Source organism: Stenella coeruleoalba (assembly GCF_951394435.1).
Source record: "Stenella coeruleoalba genome assembly, chromosome: 11".
Taxonomy (NCBI): domain Eukaryota; kingdom Metazoa; phylum Chordata; class Mammalia; order Artiodactyla; family Delphinidae; genus Stenella; species Stenella coeruleoalba.
In genome coordinates this window covers 25,149,092-25,176,178 of record NC_137157.1, presented here as the reverse complement: position 1 = coordinate 25,176,178, position 27,087 = coordinate 25,149,092, and the positions used below count along the sequence as shown (strand labels likewise).

General features: G+C 38.7%; 2 protein-coding genes across 2 annotated transcripts in view; one reads left to right on the top strand and one right to left on the bottom strand.

Moving 5' to 3' along the window:
- The first annotated feature begins 14,553 nt into the window (after nucleotides 1-14,553).
- SNRPF (small nuclear ribonucleoprotein polypeptide F) lies at nucleotides 14,554-22,894 on the top strand. The gene is made up of 4 exons (XM_079936876.1): nucleotides 14,554-14,682; nucleotides 16,572-16,697; nucleotides 22,087-22,151; nucleotides 22,764-22,894. Exons 1-4 carry the CDS (start codon nucleotides 14,680-14,682, stop codon nucleotides 22,828-22,830), a joined length of 261 nt encoding a protein of 86 aa, XP_079793002.1. The 5' UTR covers nucleotides 14,554-14,679; the 3' UTR covers nucleotides 22,831-22,894.
- Nucleotides 22,895-23,190: 296 nt separating this feature from the next.
- The window catches only part of CCDC38 (coiled-coil domain containing 38), a 41,412-nt gene continuing 37,515 nt past the window's right edge, over nucleotides 23,191-27,087 (bottom strand). Inside the window, 2 exon segments of the mRNA XM_079936549.1 lie at nucleotides 23,191-24,073; nucleotides 26,398-26,491. Coding sequence (XP_079792675.1) covers nucleotides 23,960-24,073; nucleotides 26,398-26,491 — 208 coding nt within the window. The 3' untranslated portion in view covers nucleotides 23,191-23,959.

Genomic DNA, 27,087 nt, shown 5'->3' with positions numbered 1-27,087 from the left:
AGGAAGGTGTTCGTAAAATCAGAAATCCTTTTCTTTTTTAAGAAAAGTGATGAAATAAATACAAATTTCTGTGAATGAAAGTTCATTCACTCTTTTAACTAATTTCTTGAGTTTGGTGATCAAAGTAGCAAAAACTCTGGAATCAGATGGACCTGTGTCAAATTCTGCCCAAACTATTTCCAAGCTATGTGACCTTGAATAAGGTACCTAATCTCTCTAAACCTCAGTCAAATGAAGATGTTAACAGTAACTCACAGAGTTATCATGAGGATTCAATGTAATAATTCATTTAAGGGACCAGCACAATGTTTGGCACATTTGATAAATATTATCCACTATTATCACTATTAGTTTAAAAAAGTCTGTTACATGCCTCCATTGTGTCACACAGAGGTCTAAGGTTTGGTAATGACCTTAAAACAATGAAATAAGGAAAAGATTTTGCTCTCATAACGCTTATATATATCCTAGGAGAAAAGGACACAATTATCATTGTATTTACTATGTGATCAGCACCAGGCAAATCACTTTGAGTTAAAAGGTGAGTTAAGATGACTTGCCTCTCCTTGAGTGATTTACAGTGTAGTAACCTAGTTAACTAATATTTAAAATCTAATTGTAGAAAGCCTCTTTGAAAGTAGTTATGTCCCTAACAAGGTAATTAAGACATTTCTATTTGAGGTCTAGTAAGAGATTCAAACTAGATAATCCAAAAATATTTGTCGAATCAAATTGGGATGCATATCTCTTCTTTTTAGTTCGCTGTGAGTTGGGAAACCACATGGGGCCTTCTCCCAGACAGTTTTTTAAAAACCAGTTTTCCTTTAAAACTCTTACTATAGGGCTTCCCTGGTGGCGCAGTGGTTGAGAGTCCGCCTGCCGATGCAGGGGACATGGGTTCGTGCCCCAGTCCGGGAAGATCCCACATGCCGCGGAGCGGCTGGGCCCCTGAGCCATGGCCGCTGAGCCTGCGCATCCGGAGCCTGTGCTCCACAACGGGAGAAGCCACAGCAGTGAGAGGCCCGCATACCGCAAAAAAAAAAAAAAAAAACAAAACAAAAACAAAAACTCTTACTATAGAATCACAGGAAATTTTAAAACATTAAATAAATAGCATCCACCTTGCAATTACACATTCAGATGTTTCACTCATTGCCACATGTATTATCCTCACATATTAACTAAGTTGTCCTTTATCACTACAGTAATGATCTTCTATGATAACGATGTGCTGAGTCACCAAAAAATTCAATCCACCACATAAGGTGAGTTAGGCCCCAGTGATAATTCTTCGTGATATTTTACCCACCTCTAACAAACTTCACATTTATATAAGATGAGAACAAGAGGAAGTGAGATGGTTTCGTGGCTCATTTTCTTTATATCAGATGAGAACTAGAGAAACCATGGTGGTTTCATGACTCTTATCTCATGGCTCAGGAAAAAGTAGTTGAGCCAGCAGCAATCTAAGACCATGTTCCACTTAAGTGATATTCCTGGTCTCAGTTTTCTTATTTGGAAATACAGGAATTGAAAGAGTTTTTTTCTTTAAGTATTTTTTGCAAATATGTAAGTAACATATATACTGATTCTGAATATTTGGAAAAAACAGAAAAATATAAAAATAACCTATAATATCACCCAGAGAGAGCCAAATATTAACATTTTGACATATTTCTCTCTAGAAAGAGGAAAAGACAGGTGAGCACATATATATACAAATTAGGAATGGGCTATGACCAAATGCATAGGTGAAATCAACAGACTACTTATTACTTTATGAAAGTAAATAAAAACAAGATATGAATGATTCTCAGGAAAATATAAATTACATTAATTGACTCAAGAATAGTAGAAAACCTGAATAGATCTATAACTATGAAGAAAACTGAAAACACTTGCAGAACCATACTTCCACGAGGTAGGTACCATTACAACCCCCATTTTATAGAATGAAGAGGCTACATGTCAAAGAATTAGCAGAGCTGGGACTTGTCAGTGGTTTCCATGATCGCAATCACCATACTCTAAGTAGGTCTGGACCCCAATGAGAAAAGACTCATTCTATGGTAGGCAAGTTATTTAACAATCAGTAACCCAGCACCTTCTCTGTGCATTGTTCTGGGTGCCAGGGATGCAAAGATGAATAAGTATGCCATGGTCCCTGTGTTCAAGAAGCTTCTGGTTGACTCAAGACAGACAAAGAATTATACAGACTATATTGCAACATGTTAATTGCTATAACAGAGGTAGAAAAAAGAAGCATTGCCAGATCCCAGAGGAAGGAGTGATGCCGTGGGTGACAGGGAAGGGATCATACTGAATGTACCATTTGGGCTGGCTCTGGAAAGGTCAGCAGAGAAGGGAGAGAAAGGCATTCCATGAAGAGGGATGTGCTGAGGCAAAACGCTATAGATAATCGATACGTTGATGTGTCATTAAATCTCTCTTTAAAAACAGTGCAAAGAGACATTATGCTGCTTTTGACAGAAGGCAGCAGTTGTCGGCAGCATCTTTTCCTTCTTCCATCATGACAAAAACTGCTGTTAGTTCACATTAAAATGGTAGTGATATTTGGCAGAAATCTACTGTATTCTTCCTTAATGAGTTGTCAGAGATTCTGCCATGCCATTTGTCTTCTAAACAAGTTATTATGAAGGCTGTCAGTAAAGAGTAAAGATGAGGATAAGCAATATATTCACCAGTCAGCAGGGGGTTGAGAATCTGTTCAGTCAGAATCAGCAGGGGGCTGTGGGAAAATGTCTGTTCTTTAAGCAAGCCTATGAAGGACTACCATTCAAAAGAGAGGGTAGGTTTGTAAGAAGCTAAGAAAGTCTTCCTCTAATTTAAACTCCCAGGAGCTTTCTGTGGGCACTCTATCTGCTTACGGACAGAGAATGAAATAAAGAATAGCAGACATTCGGATATAAGAGTGATCTTAATTTTGACCACTCACCAAAACCTAATTTGGAGACTGACAGATGAATCTGATACTATACAGAAGGTCATGTGTATGGGTAATTAAGTGGACAATCACATATGTCAAAATAATTCACACTCAGTCTGCAGTATAGAAATTTCGCTCTTACTTAGGCTATTAATTACATGCGGAATTAAGGATTAAGATTGATTGTGTGTGTTTGTTTTCCCTGAGTTTCTTACAGTTTGGATTAGAAGTGCTAAGGAGCAAAGTTAGGAGAAAGATCCTGGCTCTGAGGCTTATTCCTTGTGGGACTTTGTGCAAATTATTTAGCAATTCTAGCTAATAATAACTGCTTAACAGAATTCCTGTAAGGATTAAATGAGATAATATATGTAAAGTGTAGGCACATAAGTGCTCAATAAATGGCAGTCATAATGATGCTGCTGCTGGCTTAAATATTATTATTATACAGATCCAAGAACAGTCTAGGCTTTCCTCCAAGCATAATAAGTTCCTGTAAGGAGAAGAAAATTTTTATTGTCTAAATAATTATGGATAAGTAAATTATATTATGAATAAAAATATTTTCTGCTGATAAATTTAATCTTCTGTCAGTAATAAAATCTAATTTGTTATCTATGATTGGATAGAAACAGAATCAGTTTCAGTTCCCTTTCTTAAATTATTACATTTCTGATTGCTCCATTATACGTTGAGAATCAAGATACAGATGTTAACAGCAGCATTGCAAAATCTCACTTTACAGTGTATGGCTTTAAAAGAATTATATTTTACTGCCTAACATTCTCAACATACATGGAAAACTGAAAGATTTAAGCTATGAGACACTTACTGAAAAGCTATTCTGTCTTTGGGAGGATGAAGGGTTAATCTCCTGTAATTGAAGCCATAGTTACAACTCAAGGGATAGTCTTTATTTTACTCTTCAGTTCACTCCAGCTATTAATTTAAACTATCAGAGAATAATAGTATATTAAAGGTGGAAAAGTCCTTAAGATGATCTATTTCAATCCCTTAATTTGACTAATGCAAAACTAAGGCCTACAGAAGTCAAGGGACTTCACGAAATATCAGTGGGACCAAGGGTAATGTTAAAAATTTTTTTGTTTTCAGAATTGCAGCAGCTATAAATAATATAACCTGATAATTGCTAGAAGTAAATAATAGAACTAACTTGGTATGGAATAAATCTGACTTTTTAAATCTTAACTGGTTCTCACACCTGGGGTTAAATATCAGCTATTTGGGACACTGTGAATAACATTAGGTGCTTCATTTCTACAGCTCCTTGAATAACAGCCCACTGCATTTCTACAACACATGGACATGTTCTTCAGTGCCTTAGAAGTTAAAGTGCTAGGGCTTCCCTGGTGGCGCAGTGGTTGAGACTCCGCCTGCCGTTGCAGGGGACATGGGTTCATGCCCCGGTTCGGGAAACATGCCGCGGAGCGGCTGGGCCCATGAGCCATGGCCGCTGAGCCTGCCCGTCTGGAGCCTGTGCTCCGCAACAGGAGAGGCCACAGCAGTGAGAGGCCTGTGTACCGCAAAAAACAAAACAAAACAAAAGTTAAAGTGCTACTCAAAGTCCATCATTTTAGACATTGGATAAAAAAGGATATAGAATCATATTTGGCTTTGGGATATTTCACAGTTCTTGGTATATATTAATATATCACTCAAATATTTGTCTATATTGTCTTGTTCACTGTAACTCTACTATATATTGGCTAACAAGGTCAAATAAAATAATTTTTTAACAAAGGATATTCTTTGTGTTTGAGAATAACACAGAATGGCTATTTTCCTGTAAGCCAGTTGATGTCACTCTATAAAATAGGCAGTAATTATCATAAAAAACTAAAATAGACTTCTTAACCTTACACTTCAACAATTTTTCACTCATGCATGTTCAGTCATGCATGTAAAGCTGTCATTTCCAATCTAGACTATTTCTGATTAGTCTTAGCTATTCTGAAGCAATGCCAATCAGAGTGATTATGTTATCACTCTTGTGGCAATTAAATGCTCTATTTGTTTACTACTGAAAGCATGACTGATCCGATACATAGTCAAGTTACAAATAGTTCTGTGTCTGATATTAATGAATGCCCATAATGCATTTTTCCAAAGTTATTTCTTCACAGTTAAAATGACGCAATTTACAATGAAAATTTTTCCTCTTTAAATCAGTGTTTCTCAACTAGGGGCAACTTTGCCTCCTGGGGACATTTGGCAATGTCTAGGGACATTTTTGATTGTCAAGACTCAGGGGGAGGAGGGATGCTACTGGCATCTAATGGGTAGAGGCCAGGGATGCTGCTAAACATCCTGCAATATATAGGACAGACACCCCCCTTCAACCCCAACAAAGACTTATTTGATCCAGAATGTCAGTAGTGAAAAAGTTCTGGAGATTGATGGTGGTGATGGTTGTACAACAATGTGAGTGTATTTAATGCCGATAAACTATACACTTAAAAATAGTTAACATGGTAAATTTTATGTTGTGTATATTTTACCACAATAAAAAGAAATCAATAGTGCTGAGACTGAGAGCTTTAAATCACCGAGAGTCCTTTTATAAGGAATGTATTTCAGTACTTCTAGGAAGGCTAAAAGACTCTGCATCTGATAAAGTGACATTAATAAAGCAAACAACTTTACTTTCTTCTATTAAATCATATTTTGTTCTCTCTTGACTTGCTTCCAAATTTCTTTCATCCACTAGTGAATGATTCCAAACAATTAGTTTCCTCACCAACATGCATACTGCTGCAACAAAAATGAAAACAGAAACTATAATTAGGGTTTTTGTTTGTTTGTTTGTTTTTGCTTAGGCTAGTTTGACTTCGGTTTCAGTTACATGCAACAAAAGTCTTGACAAATATAAGGGGCAGCAAAGAAACTTGGACACAGAAACACAGAAAATAAGAAAATGTGACACATGGGCTGTATGGAGAAGAAAGAACAAAACAATATGAAACAACATGCTTCAAAAAACACTAAAGATAGAAGTGAAGATTTATTTTCTTTTTCTGGTGTTAGTCCCAAAGGAAGCTAAATGCAGGCGTCCACTCAATAGTGTTCCATTAAGAAAGTTTATCAAGTGTAGACTGCAGCCTCAACCTATGCTTCTTCAAATCTACCTTCCCACTACTTTAAATATCTCCCCTGTGTTCAGAGTTGAACCCAGTAGTAATTAGTCACTTCACTTTATACTATTTCAGCTCTGCAAATATTTTATCAGTATTCCGTCTTCCCCAATTTAGTCAATGGTAATTAAAACATTTCTTATTGGGACAATACGTATTATTAATAGCTCTTGCTGAAGCTGGATTAGAGTATATCAGCAAAGCCATAGCCCTTCAAAAGTTTTGATATTAACACAAATGAAAATGAAGCTCTAAAACTGGAACACAACGATTAGAATCAAAAGTTTTCTCACCTATAACATAGCCACATCATAAAAATAAATATCTTACACAACTTTTACTAAAATTACTCTTAGTTCCATAATAGCACATTAGAAAAAAGATGCTGATAATCTGTCAAAATAAGAATTTTAGTCATATATGTAGAGAAATTCTTGTCGCAAAATTTTAATTTACAAAAGAGATGGGGAGAAGAAAATATAGGGAAATATTTTAGTGACTTTGGGTAAAGAAAAAAAGTAAACCAAATGAAAAGCAGAAACTATAAAGAAAATGATTAGTGAAATGAAAACATTAAAATCAAAATTTTCTGTGTGGCAGAAGATACCATAGGCAAAATCAAAGTTCAGGCGACAGTCTGGGACAGTGTTTCTCAGAAGCACATAGTCACCACCTGGGGAGCTTTTAAAAGTACTGATTCATAGGTTCCATTCCCAGAGATTCTGATTTTACGTGGATGAAGATACAGCTGAGGTGCCTAGAGTTTTAAAAGCTCCCCAGGTGACTAAAATCTACAGCCAAGATGAAGAAAGTTGCAATGTATATAACCTATGAGGTATTTTTAACCAGAATTATAAAAGAATCTTATACGTCAATGAGAAAAAGGCAAAGAACCAATGTAAAATTGGACAAGGGATTTAAACAGGCAAATAATGAAAGAGAAAACTCAGATCAGTAAACGTACAAAAGATGCTCAGTTTTCTAGTAGTCAGGGAAATCCAAATTAATACGAGATGCCTGTTCACACTAAGCAGGTTGGCAAAATTACAAGGGTTTGTAATACTGTGAAGCAAGAAGAACTCTCAAACAGTGCTGGTAGGAGTGTAAATTGGTACAACCCTGTGATCGTTAATTTGATGTGTCATCTTGGCTAGGTTATGGTGTCTGGTTGCTTGGTCAGACAGCAGTCCAGATGTTGCTATGAAGGTATATTTTTAGATGAGATTAACCTTTAAATCAGTAGAGCTTGAGTAAAGCAGATTGCCCTCCATGATGTGGATGGGCTTCATCCAATCAGTTAAAGGACTTAAGAGCAAAGACTGAGGTTTCTTGAAAAAAGCAATTCTGCCCCAAGACCGCCCTGCCTAAATTTTCAGTTGCTGAGCTGCCCTGCAGATTTCAGGCTCAAGCCTGTAACATCAACTCTTACCTGAATCTCTAGCCTGCTGGCCTGCCCCACAAATTTTGGACTTGTCTGCCCTCACAATCTTGTGAGCCCATTCAGTAAAATCTGTCTGTCTCTGTCTGTCTCTCTCTCCATGTTATACGTATATGATATAATCTGTGTGTGTGTGTGTCTGTGTTTTTGTGTGTCATGTGTCCGTGCGTATATACACAGAACCTCCTGATCCTGTTTCTCTGAAGAACCCTAAATAATACAAATTCACTTTGAAGAACAGTTTGGCAATTTCGGGAAAAGCTGAAGTTGAACAAGTTCTAGAAAAGCTAAAGATGGGCGTGGTCAATTTCAGATCTAGGTACGCAGCCTGCAGTCCCTCTCAAAGGGGCAGTACTGGCATTGTGGTCGGGAGCTGTAAAATGAGATGAAGGGATGGAACTTCTCTACGTTAAAGAGTGTGGGGTGGCGTGGGAGACAAATATGGCAAAATGTTAGAATGTGCTAAATCAGAGATGGAGTGTGTTTCATGTTGCCACATTATTTTCTGCACTTTTTCTGTATGTTTGACATAGTCTGAAACTTTAATAAAAACAATTTTAAAGCAACTTCTGTTAAGCATGATGGCAATGGAAGTGGCCCTGACTGGTAGGCCAAATGCACTAAATCAAGCTCAAAGTAGAAAAGACAGTCTCAGCAGAGAGCAGGGATGGATGAGGAGAGGGTTGAAGGAGAAAGCAAATAACTCGAGGACCCCAAAACTTTCAGAAGTCCCTTCGCGCACAGAACTTCCTTTAGTTTCAAAGATGGTTCATTCATCGTTAACCGGCAAAGGAGAGCATACACATTTGGCAGATTAAATGAGATCCACAGACATCACTGGTCATCTTGACCTTCATTGCTTAGTTAAGGCAGTGTTTGCCCAGTTTCTCTGCTGTAAAGGTACTGTTTTCTCTTTTCCTAGAAGTTTTTGAGGATCATCTTGGAAAATATGATAAAATAAATGGTTAACTTGCTGTAATATCAGTGGAACCCTTTGATGATTATTGCAAGTGGGATTTATGAGAAGCTGGGAGAAGACAGCACACAGCAAGGAAAAACTGTGTAAGGATTTGAGTAGGACCGAGGTAGGAAAAAATAAAAGATGTTGCTTAGTCCCTTGTAGTTCACTATTTTTCTACTCTGCCTTCCTTTCCTTGCCTTGAAAGTGTTTTTTCCTCTTCCTTTTGTTAACTGGGTCCAGTTAGTTCCACACGGGCAGGAACCAAGCCTCTATTTGTTAATCTTTGTATCCCCAGAGCCTGTAATAGAGTCAGTGATAAATAGATGCTTACTGAAGAAAAGGAACGAAAGGGGAGAGAAGAAGAGGGAAGAGAAAAGATGGGAATAAAAGAGGAAATAACTGACCATAACAGATTATCAATGTATTCTTTAATATTTATTTTATGTTCCATACACAATTAATTTAGTATAGGTGGAAGCAAAAGAAAAAAGAAAAAAAAGCCACATACCATTGGCAAGGTTTTCCTTCTCTGAAAGCATCAACCTAAATTAAGACTAGAAAGAGCAGCGATACCTTATGCTTAACAAATGTAGCATCTTCAGCGGAGCTCCCTGTTTGGGAGAAGAGAAACAAGCATTAAGACTGCAGTTTCAAGGCTTTATTGCTTTCCTCACCTATACTTATACTGTAGTATGCCTGTGGGATCATCTAGATCAGAGCTGAGTCTGGTCATCATTTTCTTCCATGTGTTCATTCATTCACTCAATATCGGCAAAGTGAAACACTGCCTTGGGTGTTATCCAATTGAGTGAAGGGCTAGGGCCAAACACTGCAGGCAGGAATCTGCAGGCAGAAGGGTCAGCGGCCTGTTTGCCATCCCATGGACAGATATGTGTGGGCTTGGCATGGCTAGATACTTCAAGGGTTGTGCTCCAGAAAAGCAAACTTGCCTGCTCCCTCCTTGTGAGAACAGCCTTGCATGTAGAGGAAAACTGGTCTTCGAGCTTGGTTGCCAGAGAGAGGGCAAGGAGCCACCAAGCCCAGCAAGCTTACTACCAAGCAACCCACAGACAGCCACAGGGATGGCCCAGCAGACAATTTGTTTGTCTCACCACACTCAGTCCTCATTTAGCAGTAACCAAATACTGAATTTTTGTTTACCTTGCACTTAAGGAACTTATAGTAGGAGGTCAAATACATGTACACGAATACCACAATACAGAACGATCTATAACATGTACTATGTGAGTAGTCCAATTATTACGAATAGAGGAGTTTTTATGCCTTCTCATATTTTTGGCCTCAGGTTGAATATCACCTCCTCAGAAAAGCCTTCTCTGACTTCCAGAAGGAAGTCAATTCACTAAACGCACACTTGCTGAATTACTGATTGCTTTTGAAATTTTCATTACATGCAAGATTCACTGCAGTCATTTTGCCACAGCTGTTTTCCTCCAAGGATTTATGGGTTCAGCTCAGTTGATTATCAGTTTTGCGTGCATTTCATCTGAGGATGCCTAGCCCTCTTTGAGGGTAAACTTTCCATCAGAAAGGTTTTGCTGTCTTCTCTATTTTTGTAAACTGGAGCTTTGCCTCTACCCTGGCCACTCACTGACAGTGAAACCATTGCAGGGAACATTCTGAACAACCTGTTTTAGATATTTAGCAATTTTTGGTATATTCGTCATTTGGCAGACTGGTCTTTAGACAAGTTTAGGCAAAATAGAACTTCCTTATCTGAGTTGGTTTCACTTTCCACCATACCCTTTCTCTATCTCCCCGCCCAGTTCACTTCCTTTCAGCACATAATAGTTGTAATTATTTCTTTGCTTTCTGGTTGAGTTTCTCCCACAGATTGTTCCTTCCTTTTGGAGCAGTTGCATCCACAGCCCCTAGAATAATGATCAGCACGTTGTGACACAATATATATTTGCTGAATAAATGAATGAAAGTTTCAAGGAGGAAAGGATCTCTTTTAATTATTAACTAATTTGGTCATCCCAAACCTCAGGAGGTAGAGACTACCGTTGGCCCCACTATACAAATGAAGAACTCAAAGTCAGAAGGCCCATGAAGGAACTTGAACTCAAGCAGTGCCTATTCCAGAGTCCACACACTTTGCGCTAAACTACCTCTAGTAGCACAGAGGCACCCATGTTACAGAAAGACTTGTACAGAGATACATGGACATAAAGGAAAGAAATATACATACATAAATAGAATATTCCTAGATTGATATTTTATATAGTAACAAATCAAGAAACATCTTAAATCCCAACAATTAGGGTATATCTAAATATATGATAAATATTATGCAGCCATTAAAAATATTGACACTGAAACATTCCTAAGAAAGAGAAATTATTTTTACTATAATGTTAAGTAAAATAGGATAAAAATTTATATATTATTCCAACTATATCAAAATACATACACTTATACATAGAGAAAAGAGATGATAACAAAATTTAACAGTAGTTATTTCAGCATTGGAATTACAGTTGATAAATACCCCAGGACAATGAAAGGTGATAATGAAGCTGGATAACATATTGATATACAGCCTAAAATGGAATGAGTGTAAACAGATGGCATATAAGAGGTTAGGTAAAATTGTAAAAACTAACCTAATTGTTAGAGTAGAATTTCTGAGTGTGGCAGAGACCACTCTGTGTTCACGCTGCCTTTTTCCTCCTGTGCACTGACAAAGCACATTTCCCAGCCTCCTTTGGACTTAGGTGAGGTCATGTGACTGTGTTCTAGCCAACAGAATGTGGAAAATGATGTGCATTGCATTAGGGAACGAAATGTAACAGCAACAAATGAGTTAATGAACAAAATCTTTTTTTCTCTAAAATAGAGGGTAGCTGGTGTTAAAACAGGATAGATGGTGTAGAACCATGTGACAGAATAACTAATGGCCTGGGGAAGTTTAAGAGAAGTCTTCAGACCTAAAGTGCCCATTTGAATTGGATCATGGAGATAAGAATTTTCCAGGCAAAGCAAACAGGAGAAAGGATTTCTAGATGGAGAGAGTATCATGTGTAAGTACATGGAGTTGTAAAAAAACAAAAAAAACATGGCCTGTGATTCAAAGGCCAGCTTTGTGGTTTGTGGGACAGAACGGAAAGACGTAAAGCTGGAAAGAAACTTTGGGAAGGAACTTGTTTTAGGCCGCTGGTAAATGGGAACCAAAAAAAGGTAGCAGAGTAGTATGTCCAGATTTTCATTTTATTTTGGAGGACGGGAGGTTAGAGATACTTCTAGCAACAAGGTGGGTAACAGATGAAAAGTAGAATAACAAGCTTATTTTTAAAAATTTGATTCACTGGAAACATTTGAGGGATGAGGGGGATGGGGACTGTACAGCACAGGAGACTGTGGGAGAAGTTCTATGTGGTTTTGTTCTGTTTCGTTTGTTTTTTTTTTACATCTTTATTGGAGTATAATTGCTTTACAATGGTGTGTTAGTTTCTGCTTTATAACAAAGTGAATCAGTTATACATATACATATGTTCCCATATCTCTTCCCTCTTGCGTCTCCCTCCCTCCCACCCTCCCTATCCCACCCCTCTAGGTGGCCACAAAGCACCAAGCTGATCTCCCTGTGCTATGCGGCTGCTTCCCACTAGCTATCTATTTCACATTTGGTAGTGTATATATGTCCATGCCACTCTCTCACTTTGTCACAGCTTACCCTTCCCCCTCCCCATATCCTCAACTCCATTCTCTAGTAGGTCTGTGTCTTTTTTCCTGTCTTACCCCTAGGTTCTTCATGACATTTTTTTCCCTTAAATTCCATATATATGTGTTAGCATACGGTATTTGTCTTTCTCTTTCTGACTTACTTCACTCTGTATGACAGACTCTAGGTCCATCCACCTTATTACAAATAGCGCAATTTCGTTTCTTTTTATGGCTGAGTAATATTCCATTGTATATATGTGCCACACATCTTCTTTATCCATTCATCCAATGATGGACACTTAGGTTGTTTCCATCTCCAGGCTATTGTAAATAGAGCTGCAATGAACATTTTGGTACATGATTCTTTTTGAATTATGGTTTTCTCAGGGTATATGCCCAGTAGTGGGTCGTTTGTGTTTTGAGAACAGTGAAGTCCCCTTTTGAACAGATTAACTTCCAAGTGCCTGTATGATTAGAAATTTTACTCAAAACTCACCACTGCCACCTTGTGGAAGTACGGCAAAGAACCGAACTGTGTTTAAAGTCAGTATTTAACACTGGTCAGCTAGCTGAGGGGTTCCCAGCTTTTTACCCGCAAAGGGTTTTATTATCTACCCTCCCCCCAAACTGAATCTATGATTTATGAAGCTAAAAATATCATTTATTGACAATTTTCTTTCCCATTTTTATAAATCAGATACATCTATAAATGTCAATCAGAGCTTCTGATCCATGATTATCAACTAGTATTTGTATTTTGAGTTGATTTCATTCTAATCAAAAGCAGAGAAGCATCAGGTTTTCATCATTCTTATATATCCCTGTTAAATAAATCAAAAGCAGAGAAGCATCAGGTTTTCATCATTCTTATATATCCCTGTTAAATAAATGTACGATTTGTTAGTTGTTTTGTTTATTTTTTAATAATACAAATAGTTTGCAAAGCCTCAATACTACCTGCAAAGTGATCCAAGTCTGTGGCCTGTGTTTACAAATCATGGATCTAATCCAGTGGTTTTCAACAGGGGACGACTGTGCCCTCCAGAAGACACTGGGCAATGTCTGGAGATATTTTGGTTGTCACAACTTGGAGGGAGGGCGTTGCAACTGGCATCTACTTGGTAGAGGCTGGGGATACTGCTACAATACATCCATTCTACAATACAAAGGGCAGTCCCCACAACAAGAATTGTCTGGCCCCAAATGTCACTAGTATTGAGGTTGAAAACCCCGATCGAGTCCAATCCCTTCATTGTTATCAGCGAAGAAACTGAGACCCAGAATGGTCACATGACTTTTCAAATTAGGCAATACATTCAAGGGTTCCAGAAATAGAACATATAAAAAGGCATACAGGACTTGAACAGACGTTTCTCCAAAGATATACAAGTGGCCAATAAGCACATGAAAAGTTGCTCCACATCATTAGTCATTAGGGAAATACAAATCAAACCCACAATGAGACGGCTTATTATTATTAGGATTACTAGGACGACTATGATAATATTTTTTAATGGTAAATAAGTGTTGGTGAGAATGTGGGGAAATTAGAAATCTCATACATTGCTAGTGGGAATGTAAAATGGTGCAGGCATTGTGGAAAGTAGTTTGGTAGCTCCTCAAAAAGTCAAGTACAGAATTACTGTATGACCCAACAATTCCACTCTTATATTGGAAGGATCAATCCGTGATAGCGTAAACATCCTCCACCTTCTGCTATAAGTGCAGTATAAAGACTGTAGCGGGCCTCTGCTCACAACGCAAAAGAAACAGATGGAGCGGGAGCCCACCACACCATGTTCTAGACTCCATGTAACCTCATCTGAAATATATTCTGTACTTGACTTACTTCGGTGCGTTTCACGTCCCTTAGCCTATCTAGTCTTGCTTCTCCCACTTCCCCTGAAGTGGGTTGACATGAGCATTGAGCATTACAGAACAGAGAGAAGGGGACCGTGTCAGAGGAGACCTCCCAGCACAGATTCTGTGGGAAAGTGAGGAGGAAACCCGAGAGCCCCAAATTCGTTCTCCCAGGTGTACGAGGACAAAGGAAGCCCCCACTAGCCAAGTTGGCAAGACATCACGTCCACTCTACAGGGTACACAGTGCACCCTTGAGGTAGGTGAGCAAACGAGAAACCAGAGCCGCCTCACGGCATTTGCAGCCTCGCAGGTATCCTCCCGTTGGCTTGGAGCAGCCGGTTTCCCAGAGACCCGCGCACTGCCATGGAGGCGCGCACCCACTCGGCGCAGCTGGTTGCCAGGAGACATGCCCAGCCACCTCCTCCAATCAGCACGCACCTCTTTGCGTCCAATCACAGAAGCCAGAAGAGAGGTAGTCGGAGGTGAAAGGTCACGCTGCTATTTGGCGGCCATTTCTCTGGAAGCTACGCGGCTGGGGACCCTGCTGTGGCTACTCCAGTCACGAGGGTCGGACGACAGCTGGGTCGGCGGCGAGTAGCCTGCAGCATTTGCCCACTACTGCAGCAGTAGTCGCGATGGTAAGGAGAAAGAGAGCGGCCAGCGTCCCGTGAGAGAGAGAGGGCGGGTGACCAGCCTTGCCGGGCCTGGTGGTTGGTTCGCGCGTTTCCCATTCATCCGCGTGAGGCGCGGCGCGCCGGGTGGCCAGCCCCTTTCTCCCTGCTCTGGGTGTCTGAGGCGCGCCCTCCTTCCGAAGCGCTCCCCTCCCCAGGAGTGCCCCTGCCCCCTTCCCCGTCTTCGTTTTGTATCCGAGCCTGAGGTGTCCTTGCTGCCTGGGGCCACAGGGCTGGGGTAAAAATGCAGCGGTTTTTCACGTCCCACTTATCACACTCCACAATCCGCTTTCGTCCCGTGAGGTTGGGGGGCCCTGCAGCCCTTTGGAATACAGAGCCCAGGCTTTGAGCATTCTCCTGTTCGTTTAGCAAAGCTTTACTGAGCGCCTGCCGCCTGCCAGGGCCAGGTAACGTTCTAGGTGCTAGGAATATAGGATGAAAAGTACTGATGCGGACCCTGCTCTAGGTTAACTCAGACATTAATCAAACAACGATAAATACATAATTTCGAATAACGTTAACTGCTAAGAAGGGAGCAAACGGTGCTGTGAGGGGGGCGCCGAGGTACGTTAGAAGAGTGGTTACAGGTGGCATCCGTTGGAGGAGGGATTGAACCTGAAATCTAAGAGATGTGGAATGCAGCCCCGTGAAGAGCAGGAGGAAGCGTGTGTACCTCAAGCTCAGGGAACAGGAGCACAGGCTGTGAGGCCGGAAGGAACACCTGGCTAGCTGGAGGAATTGAGAAAGCCACAGCCGCCTGCAGGGATAGTGGTCATGAGATGGGGTCGGGCAAGACCTCTTAGGCCGTTTTAGGAGGTCTGGGTTCCACTCCAAGTGCAGTTGGAAGCCATCGAAGCATTTTAAGCAGAGACATGGTATGATAAAAATAATACTTGCCATGTGGCTAATAAGTTGGAGAAAGATGAGTGAAAACTGGAGACCCATTTGAGATCACTGTGAATGTGCTTATTCTAGAGGCTTTAGTAGCCAAGGTTATTGGTTTTCTTTCTTTGGCCGATGAGCGAGCAGATGAGGAAAGGAAGAAAAGTCTGAATTCACTGGGGGTACTACCGGTTAGCTGAATAAACAAACATTAAGTGATTGCCCATATGTAGGAGGCACTGCAAAGTCAAAGAAGACCCAGTCCTAGCTCCTGGAATTCAGTTGAAGATCGTGGAGCATGATCTGTCCCTGCCTCCTCCTGTAGCCTCATACAAAACTAATTTGTGTGTCCCTGAGATCCCTTGTTCATTCACTCTTCCCTCCTTTTACATAGGTACCCCCACCCCCACCCCACCAGATCAGCCCTTTTCCCTCTGGAAATACCTCTCATCCTTTAAGACAGAGGCATTACTTATTTCAGGCAACTCTTCCTTTTCTTTTAACCTGGATTGTTTGATTGTTTGGTACCCTTGTACATAGCATATCTCCTCTTACTACATTGCAAAATAATTGTCTATTTGCATGTGTTTTGGCCCTCCCCCCTCCCACTGTGGGCCTGAGGACAGGGACTGTTATCTGCTTTTTTTTTTTCTTTTTTCTGCCTTTACCTTTGTTTCTTTATGGCCTTGGAACAGTGAGTGATGCATATTAGGTGTTCAGTGTTTCTTAAGTGAACAATGAATACTCCTACAAGTCTTGATGGATTGAAGGTGAAATTGGCTAACTGGGTATTTAAGTTTCTCTGATGCTCTTCAACAAAAGTGAAAATTATGTAATAATGTGAGAGGGAAACAAGAGTTTTGCTTCATTTGGATACTATAAAATATTGGTGATTTGATAGAGAAGAGAGTAGGTAATGGAAGCCAAACTAAGGAAAAATAATCAATTGGGTTCTTTTTTTGTTCTTTGTGCAGAGTTTGCCCCTCAATCCCAAACCTTTCCTCAATGGATTAACAGGAAAGCCAGTAATGGTGAAGCTTAAGTGGGGAATGGAGTACAAAGGCTACCTGGTGTCTGTAGATGGCTATATGAACATGCAGGTAAGCTGAAGAGTTACAAAGATCATTAAATTGTATTTATTTTTCTTCACCTGACTCCTCAAAGGTTTAGTGTGACTTACAAAGTTGTAATTAGTTTAATTGACAAACACAGAGCAAAATTCAGGAATAAAGTCAAGGCCAAGGAGGGTGTTGTAACTGTGATAACTATGTATGAGACATATTAAAGCAAAATTCAAGCACGGATTTGACTCCTAGCGGTTAAAAGTAAGAAGAGCTCAGACATTTGATTCACAATGCCATAAGACAAATACACTAGAGTTCGCAGAAAAAGCAAAACTTTTCCCGGCACTTAGCTCTGAGAGAAACTTTTCCAGTGAAATTCTTAAGTCTTTTGATGAATGCTAAATGTACAACATCAAAGTAATTTGATAAAAGCAATTTTTTTTTTTTTTTTTTTTTTTTTTTGCGGTACGCGGGCCTCTCACTGTTGTGGCCTCTCCTGTTGCGGAGCACAGGCTCCAGATGCGCAGGCTCAGCGGCCATGGCTCACAGGCCCAGCCGCTCCGCAGCATGTGGGATCTTCCCGGACCGGGGCACGAACCCGTGTCCCCTGCATCAGCAGGCGGACTCTCAACCACTGTGCCACCAGGGAAGCCCGATAAAAGCAATTCTTGAGGGAGAAGACAGACTGACCAAAAGAATTGATGAACTGGCTACTTGTCTATTAAACTAGCTTCTGTAAATGTTTCAGCCACGTTTTGTTTTTTGTTTTTAATTAAGGTAAAATATATGTAGCACAAAATTTACCACTTTAACCATTTTCAAGTGTGCAACTCAGTGGCATTAACCGCATTCACATGGTTGTGCATCCATCACCATTATCCATTTAAAGAACTTTTTCATCATCCCGAAGGGAAACTCTGTACCCATTAAACAATAACTTCCCATTCCCTTTGCCTCCTGGTAAACACTGTTCTTTTTGTCTTTATTCTAGGAACCTCATATAAGTGGAATCCTACAATATTTGTCCTTGTGTGTCTGGCTTATTTCATTCAGCATGGTGTTTTCAGGGTTCATCCATGTTGTAGCATGTATCAGAATTTCATTCCTTTTTATGGTTGAAATATTCCATTGTGTGTAGCGGTCCCTCAGTATCCTTGGGGGATTGGTTCCAGGACCTGCCTGGTATACTGAAATTCACAGATGCTTGAGTCCATACTTGGCCTTCCGTATCCGTGGTTCTGCATCAGCTTGTTCATGCGATCTCAAACCTGTGTTGTTCAAGGGTCAACTCTACCTCATTTTAATCGTTCTTCTGTTGGTGAATATTTGAATTGTTTCCACCTTTTGACTGTTGTGAATAGTTCAGTGAACATAGGTGTACAAATATCAGAGTCTCTACTTTCAGTTCTTTTGAGTCTATATTCAGAAGTGGAATTGCTGTATCATACAGTAATTCTTTGTTTAATTTTTTGAGGAAGTGCCAGACTGTTTTCCACAGCAGCTGCATCATTTTACATTCCACCAACAATGTACAAGGGATCCAGTTTCTTAACATCCTCACCAACACTTGTTATTTTCTGTTGTTTTTTTTAATAGTCATCCTAATGAGTGTGAAGTGGTATCTCATTGTTTCGATTTGCATTTACTTAATGATTAGTGATGTTAAGATCTTTTTATATGCTTATTGGTCATTTACATATCTTTGGAGAAATGCCTGTTCATGTCCTTTGTTCATTTTTAAATTGGGGTGTTTGGTTTTTTTGTTGTTTAATTCAATAGTTTTCAGCCAGGTTTTTGAAGAAAGAGTTTGAGGTTATATTTTCCTGAAGCGCAGGTATTTTTGTGACTGATTAATGGCTGATGAGTGAACTTTAAAGGGTACCTAGATAGGTGGTCAAACCAATCATGACTCCCAAGTATTCCAAACTGATAGTGCAGTAGGCAAAGTACTAATAGGAGCACTTGTAGGCCCAAAGCTGACATTTTCCTTAATTTAAGAGTTTACCACCTGAACAGACAATGCTCAGGTCCCCAAAGTTCTTATAGAGCATGGTTTTGGCCTGGAAAATTCCCTAAGCAGGAATCATTTACCAAGGCCATAGAGAAATTTGAAGACTATATCCATTGTGCTGAAAATGTTCCAGACTTAGATAGTGGTGATAATTACATAACTTTATGAATATACTGAAAACCACTGACTTGTATACTTTAAAAGAGAATTTTATAAAGAACTATATCTCATTAAAAGAAAGGGATAAAGAATACCCACCAAATACTTGGTTTTAGAAGTAATATGGCTTCCTAGTGAACCTGCCAGAGTTATGAAATGTATCTCTGAGTAACTAACCGCATTGGTGATGCTTTTGAGTTTGTTCACTCAGTGAATATTTACTGAGAGCCCCTATGTGCCTGGCACTGTGAATACACCAGTGAACAAAAACAAAAGTCCCTATCCTCAAGAAGTTTGTGTTTTAGTGATGGGAGATGGTAATATAATGTGATATGGTATCAGGTAATGATAGATGCTATGGAGAAAAAGCAGAAATGGAAGAGGGTGACAAGAGTGTACAGTATTAGATAGGATAGCCAGGGAAAGCCTCTCTGAGGAAGTAAATTTAAACAGAGACCAGAATTGAGTGAGCAACTAAAGAGAGTGTTTGGGGAAGGAGCATCCCAATCTGAGGGAACAGCAAGTTGCAAAGGCTTTGCGGCAGAAACATGCTTTTTCTTTGCAAGGCACAACAAGAAGGTGAGGGCAGAGTGAGTTACAGGAAGTATGATAGAAAGATTGGAATGGTAGTCATGGAAGACCTTTTAAGGGATTGTAAGAATTTTGGATTTTATTTAAAATGTGATAATATACAAACAGCTCATACAACTCAATATCAAAAAAACAAAACAAAACCAAACAACCCAATCAAAAAATGGGCAGAAGACCTAAATAGACATTTCTCCAAAGAAGACATACAGATGGCCAAAAGTCACATGAAAAGATGCTCAACATCACTAATTATTAGAAAAATACAAATCAAAACTACAATGAGGTATCACCTCACACTGGTCAGAATGGCCATCATCAAAAAGTCTATAAATAATAAATGCTGGAGAGGGTGTGGAGAAAAGGGAACCCTCCTACACTGTTGGTGGGAATGTAAATTGGTGGAGCCACTATGGAGAACAGTATGGGGGGAGTTCCTTAAAAAACTAAAAAATAGGGCTTCCCTGGTGGCGCAGTGGTTGAGAGTCCGCCTGCTGATGCAGGGGACACGGGTTTGTGCCCCGGTCTGGGAAGATCCCACATGCCGCAGAGCGGCTGGGCCCGTGAGCCATGGCCGCTGAGCCTGCGCGTCCGGAGCCACGGCCGCTGAGCCTGCGCGTCCGGAGCCACGGCCGCTGGGCCTGCGCGTCCAGAGCTTGTGCTCCGCAACGCGAGAGGCCACAACAGTGAGAGGCCCGCGTACCGGAAAAAAAAAAAAAAAAAAACTAAAAAATAGCGTGGGCTTCCCTGGTGGTGCAGTGGTTGAGAGTACGCCTGCCGATGCAGGGGACACGGGTTCGTGCCCCGGTCCTGGAAGATCCCACATGCCGCAGAGTGGCTGGGCCCGTGAGCCATGGTCGCTGAGCCTGCGCGTCTGGAGCCTGTGCTCCGCAATGGGAGAGGCCACAACAGTGAGAGGCCCGCGTACCACAAAAACAAACAAACAAACAAAAAATAGAGTTACCATATGACCCAGCAGTCCCACTCCTGGGCATATATCTGGAGAAAACACTAATTCAAAAAGATACATGCACCCCAGTGTTCATAGCAGTACTGTTTATAATAACCAAGACATGGATGGAAGTAACCTAAATGTCCGTTGACAGATGAGTGAATAAAGAAGATGTGGTACATATGTATCACACACACACAATGGAATATTACTCAGCCATAAAAAGAATGCAGTAATGCCATTTGCAGCAACATGGATGGACCTAAAGATGATCATACTAAGTGAAGGAAGTCAGACAGAAAATGGCAAATATCATATGATATCACTTAAATGTGAAATCTAAAAAATGACACAAATGAACTTATTTATAAAACAGAAACAGACTCGGAGACAGAAAACAAACCTATGGTTACCAAAGGGGAAGGAGTGGGGGAGAGATAAATTAGGAGCTTGGGATTAACAGATACACACTGCTGTGTATAAAATAGATGAACAACAAGGACCCACTGTATAAAACAGGGAACTATAACTATATTCAATATCTTATAATAACCTATAATGGAAAAGAATCTGAAAAATGGGGTAACTGAATTACTTTGCTGAGCACCTGAAACTAACACAGTATTGTAAATCAGCTATAGTTCAATTTTTTTAAAGTGTGGTAGAAGGCCTTTGGAGCATTATTATAATTTAGAAACCAGTTTAAATGTTGGTGGTGAACATCTGCCGGAAATAATCACTTTAAAAAAAAATTAGTTGATGTTAATACATTATTTCTGAGAGCTATTGCATACAAAACTAATTGTTGGCAACAATTTCAGACAAAACCATATCCCCTGAGTATAAGAGATTATTTTTTGTTCTCTATAGGAGAAGGAATAATATCCAGTAGCATTATTAATTCATTAACATGTTTTAAATGCCTTACCTTATATCCTCTCTAAGACCTATTTTTCTTTCCCTTTGCCCACTTGCCTAGTTAATGAAGGAAACTTCCCTGTTTCCTTTCTATCTTGTTCATTTCTTTTGTGAGTCCCAGTAGCACTGATTGTAATTTTTTTAAATTATAAGTAAAGTTTATTATCTTCATGTAAAAGGAAAGCTAAACATTTTGATGTAAAATTAGAAATAATAGAGTTCTCTAAAGTAACTATAAAGGTCACTCTTAATTAAACCTCCTCTTAAGAACTTATTTTTTTCCTGTTTATTAGCACATAATTTTTAAAAATTCTTATTCAGTTCTTTATTTTGGTTGTTGACTAATATAAGAGTATTTGGTATTTTAGCCATAGCTTTTGTACCCTTTGGGTTCCTCAATATGATATAATGCTATTACTCTGAGAAAAGTTAACGTCTGTTTCTTTAGACCTGAATTATTCACAGCTTATTCATAAATTGGAGACTGTCTTCCTTGACATGTTGTTTTAATGTTTAATAGAAAGAAATATTACATTATTGAGATTTAAAAAATTGTGTTGAAACGAGCTTTATTATATATCAGTTCTACATCCATCAATGTTAACTTTACTGAATGTTTATATGAAACCAAAAAGTACTACAGTAGTAATAGAAAACTAATCTTCTAATTATTGTAGGTAAATGTGAGTCATTGGTACCGAAAGTTCTCTGTTAATAAGTTCTCTCACCAATATTAGGTGTATAATACTATTTTCCTCTTGTGTGATTATACTAATATATTTTCTTTTTATTTAAAGCTTGCAAACACAGAAGAATACATAGATGGAGCATTATCTGGACATCTGGGTGAAGTTTTAATAAGGTAACAAAACATCAGTAGTTTATATAAGGAGTTACTGGTGAGCAGTAAAAATACCTGTTTAAATAAACTATTAGTGCCCCAATCTCAGAATTACTTTTTTTTAATCACTATTAATTTTAACATAACATTCTACAACTAGACTTCAAGATTCTTGAAATTGTTAAACTTGTCAAAGCAGATTTAAATATTTGGGAGTTGTTCATTCTTAAGGTTTTTCTAGTGTTGATATTAAACTTTCTAGCTCTTAACTGTACCTTTTTCAGTGGTTTTAGTTGCAAGAGCTTGGTTTTGAATTTTAGGTGGGTCTGGCTGCTATTAGGGATTCGTATTACACTTATTTTCTAGAACTAGCTTCACATCTCCAAATTCTAGTCATTATTCCCTTTGGAAGATCATAAAGATACCATTTTATAACAACTGCATGGTATAAAAATGAGTGTCATGTGCTCTTTAACAAACCAAAGGTAAAATTTTTTTTAAAAGAGAAAGAAATGATGTATTGTAATTTTAGCATTAATATTTTTGTAATGAAAAAATCTAATAAACGTAGTAATTCAGATCTTATATGGTTTCTTGTTGGAACAACAAAATGGACTGTTTTTCTGTTTACAGGTGTAATAATGTCCTTTATATCAGGGGTGTTGAAGAAGAAGAAGAAGATGGGGAAATGAGAGAATAGCATCTTTCGGGGGGAATTTTTTTTATATATATTTGTAGACAATAAAGATTTGTTTGTTTTTCAACTTGACTGTGAGCTATTCATATTCAGATATTTACATGCAGAGCTCAAATGTTGAAACAGTTGAAAAATTATTCACAGAACTAATGCTTTAAAAGCCACCCAACTTTATTCAAGTTGGTTTTCATGTAAGCCCAATGCTGTATTTTTTTTCTATAAGGGAAATTTATTTATATGCTCTATAAATGTTTATGAAAGTCAATTTTATCCCTTGTAATTGTATATTAACTGAGACCTTTTAAAAGCAACTGTTTCTTTTAGAGTTATTTTTGAGCCACTTTTGACACATATAAAGTTAAATATTTTATTAGAGTTAATACAGACTTTTACTTACTAGTCAATAAATTACATGTTAATTCTATATCAATGTGAGCTAAATGATATGCACATTACAGCTAAAATTGAAACGTCACCTGAAAATTAAGATGGTTTTGAGTATAGAACACAACAGAAATTGTGAACTGACATGTAGGCTGAAGACATATTGTTTGTTCACTTAAGAGAATTAAGTTTTCTGAACAGAACCCCTTAATGTGAATTAAAAATCAGTCTCATGGTTGGTTATGTCTCATTATGTTCTCATGAGAACATAATCTAGTAGTTTTCATTTAAGTTTTAAACTCCTCAAATCAGTATTTTAGAGTTGCACATTGTTAAAATGTATACTCCACAGTGATAAAATTGACACTATGAACTTTCCTGTGGACTGGTTGAAAAAAAAAAAGATTATTTAAAGTCTTAGGTTGTCAGAATGCCATTATTGCACTTAAATGGTCATTCACCATACAGTTACATCAGTAAGGTCACTTTGGATGTGTATCCCCACCTGGGACAACAGAAAGTATAAATGTTTAGCTATATGGAATAATGGTTAGGATATGGATAATAAAGGTCTTCAACAAAAGAAAATAACTCCCATTTCCAATCCTAAGAGCCTTTTAGAGTAAGGACCTGTCTTCCTGAAATTGGTTAGGCCTGTGTGTGGGGCAGAATATTGCCATTACTGAAAAGCAAAAATCTGCAAAATATGCCTAAAGCATTCTGGTTATAAATGTCTTACTGCTCCTATTCAAGTGAAAAAATATTCTTCCTCCAGTGATTTTGTTCTTGTATCCTTGACTAAAAGTAGTTCACGTTTGTTAGCAGATGGAGGTTTTGAGCGGTACATAAGTTGTCTTCCCAGCTGAAACAAAAGAAAAAGTAGTTAATATTTTCATATAACCATTTTCTATTGAAGTGTAACTAAAATACTAATATTAACTTGATTTTTCTGAAGAATAATATAGTTTAAAATAGTAAATAATAATCTCAGTTACAAAGGGATTGATAACCTAATGGATGTCCAGATGCAGGCAAAGTTAAGTAACGAATGGAGCACCATGGTATGCAGAAGACAGGGCAGTTAGGTTTTATGGGCAAGTGGGAGGATTTAGATAAAGTCATCAGATAAGCTTGTGTTTCAGGTATGCTAAGCTTAGAGAAACTCCATGTTTGAGGCCAACACTTCATTTCTCAGTAACTGCCATAGCTAATTTCTACTCCATTGGTTCAAAGAGACCACTTTCCTCTGCTAAGCAACAGCTGACTGGCATTTAAAAATCCTGTTAGGGCTTCCCTGGTGGCGCAGTGGTTGAGGGTCCGCCTGCCGATGCGGGGAGCGCGGGATCGTGCCCCGGTCTGGGAGGGTCCCGCGTGCCGCGGAGCGGCTGGGCCCGTGGGCCATGGCCGCTGGGCCTGCGCGTCCGGAACCTGTGCTCCCCGGCGGGAGAGGCCGCAGCGGTGAGAGGCCCGCGTACCGCAAAAAAAAAAAAAAAAAATCCTGTTAAACAAAACCTTGAGAAAACCATGTACTATTTTCTTAGGCACGAGAAATCCTGTTGGCTCTTGGTCCCACCAGGAGAGGCTTAGGAATACCCCAGTTCATACCTATTTATTCTCTCTGGAGCATATACTCAAGTATATCATACTAATCTTTCTCTTTGAGTCTTTTCTCCCCCTTCTCCTTATTCATTTATTTATTTTTTGTTTTGCCTTTATATCTGAATTTGTATAAATTAAATGTATAAGAAAACTGTTCTGTTAGACATGAAATTTGATGGGACATTTCCATTGTGCCTCAAAAGGGGCACCAACCCTGTGTGTGACTGTCCCCTGCATTGCAGAATGTTTGACATTCCTGACTCCAGAGAACTAAATAGCACTAGCAGTCCTCCCCTCATTATAACAACAAAAATATCCTTAGACGACTGGAATCCTTGAATTCCTTTCCTAATGTCATATTTTTTCCCTCACTGGTGATGATCTCCTTTGATAACCTTTGTTATTAATTTCTGTCTGGGAAAATTGCCAGTGATGAAATGTCCTAAATGTCCTCTGAAAGAGTAAAATCTTCTTTCAGAGGTCTTCATACATTGTTGACTTATCAACATTCTTTCTCCAATTTTCTTCCAGATTTAGTTTTCATTCTCATTTTTAGTCTGTTAATTCAGTAAGCATTTATTGAGTGTCCACTATGTGCCAGGCATTGGGGATACAAAGGTCATAAAACTCATTCATGGTCTAAAAGGAAAGATGGATATATTAAAAAATAATCACTTTAATTTGGTGAGTTTAGTAAATAATAGTATATACATGTAGCAGGGTGATGAATGGTTAATTCTCTCTTAGAAGAAGAGAAGTTAGAGTTGAACTTCTCAAGAGAAGCAGAGTTGAACTAGATAAGTACAGACCCTTTTAAAGATGAAATGCTTATTTAAATAAAATTAATCATCACTTTTTGACATAGTACATATTAACAGTTACCATACTTCAGAACTTTAAGTACTTACCTCAAAGGCTGGTTGTGAGGCACAGAAGCATTCACTATAGGTTAGCTGTGACTATGGTGAGAATCAATGTCCATATTAGCTTTGCAGTTAACTATGAGATTGCCTTCCTGGAACATACTTCAGACTCTAGCTCAGAGGAGGGAGAGTGGCATATAGAAACAAAAGGCTCTTCACACCTAGGGGGAGTCATAGACCACGTGCACTCTGTGACTGCCCAATTCTAAACTTACTGAACAGGTAATCTTGAAATATGAAGAACCTTGGCTTCTGGTCAGATTCTGCTGCTAAATCTGAAGTGACTCTGGGTAAATTATTTTAACTTCAACTATAAGTCTCATTATTTTTACAGTGTGAGGATTAAAAGACCCTTCCAGTAATATGTAATTCACTTACTATTATTTTTTTAATTCTCTATAGTTTCATGGCACCTGGAGCTAAAGAAAAAGAGGAGAGGGGAGAGGTTTCTTTTACCAAAAAGTTAGTCTAATGGAGAACTGTAGAACCAGTAATTTGAATCATTCTAAAAGTAGCAAGGAACCAGAGAGAGATCAATTTAAGCTGTTAGCAATCTTACTGAAGTTTAACCTGGATAAATTAGATGAGTTAGGTATTTTGTTTTTGCACCACAGAAGCCCTCACACATTGATGTAGTGGAACCTATTAATAACAAAACACAAACCTTTTTCTTTGGTTGTGCTCCTGCTCTTTCCAGAGCAGTTTTTAGCCTTTCCTCCTGGTGTTTTTGTTTTTCTTTCACTTTCTCTTCACGCAACCTGTCAAGAGGGGAAGACATTGTTCTAACTATAAATCACAGAAAGTAAAAAAGACCTACATCATTACTATTTGGTAAAAAATTATGTAAATATTACAAAGTTTCCTTTAAGGTTAAATGAAAATAATACTTCATCTTCACCCAAATCTATGGGTTTTGAATATTCAGGTGAAATTTCAACAACAAATCCTGTTTGTGTTGAAATGGGAAGAAAATGCATGTCACCATTTTGGAAGAAGTAAAATCTATCCAAATCTTGGTCTAAAACAAGCACCTCAGCAAAGCTTTCTCATCACTCCATTTACAGTTCGGTACTTCGCAGTTAATCCATATGGCAGCCACTTGAATTAATTTCCAGCTATTTCCCCCTCTTTTTAAACCTTTTTATTGAAGTATAATGTGGAGAAAAGTACACAGATCACAAGTGTATATAGTTCAATGGATAACCACAAAAACATACTTTCCAGTAAATCTTTTTGAATGTTATCCTCAAATTAAGGCCAAGAAATAGTATTTGTCTTTGTTCTCTTCAGAGTTGTTATGAGGATAAAATTAAATGAGCTGACTTATGCAAACTGTCTAGTCCAATGCCTGGTA

Excerpts from the sequence above, each read along its gene's own strand:
- SNRPF (XM_079936876.1), top strand. Across the intron at positions 16,698-22,086 it reads ATGGCTATATGAACATGCAG|CTTGCAAACACAGAAGAATA; the intron begins GTAAGCTGAAGA and ends TTTTATTTAAAG. Across the intron at positions 22,152-22,763 it reads CTGGGTGAAGTTTTAATAAG|GTGTAATAATGTCCTTTATA; the intron begins GTAACAAAACAT and ends TTCTGTTTACAG.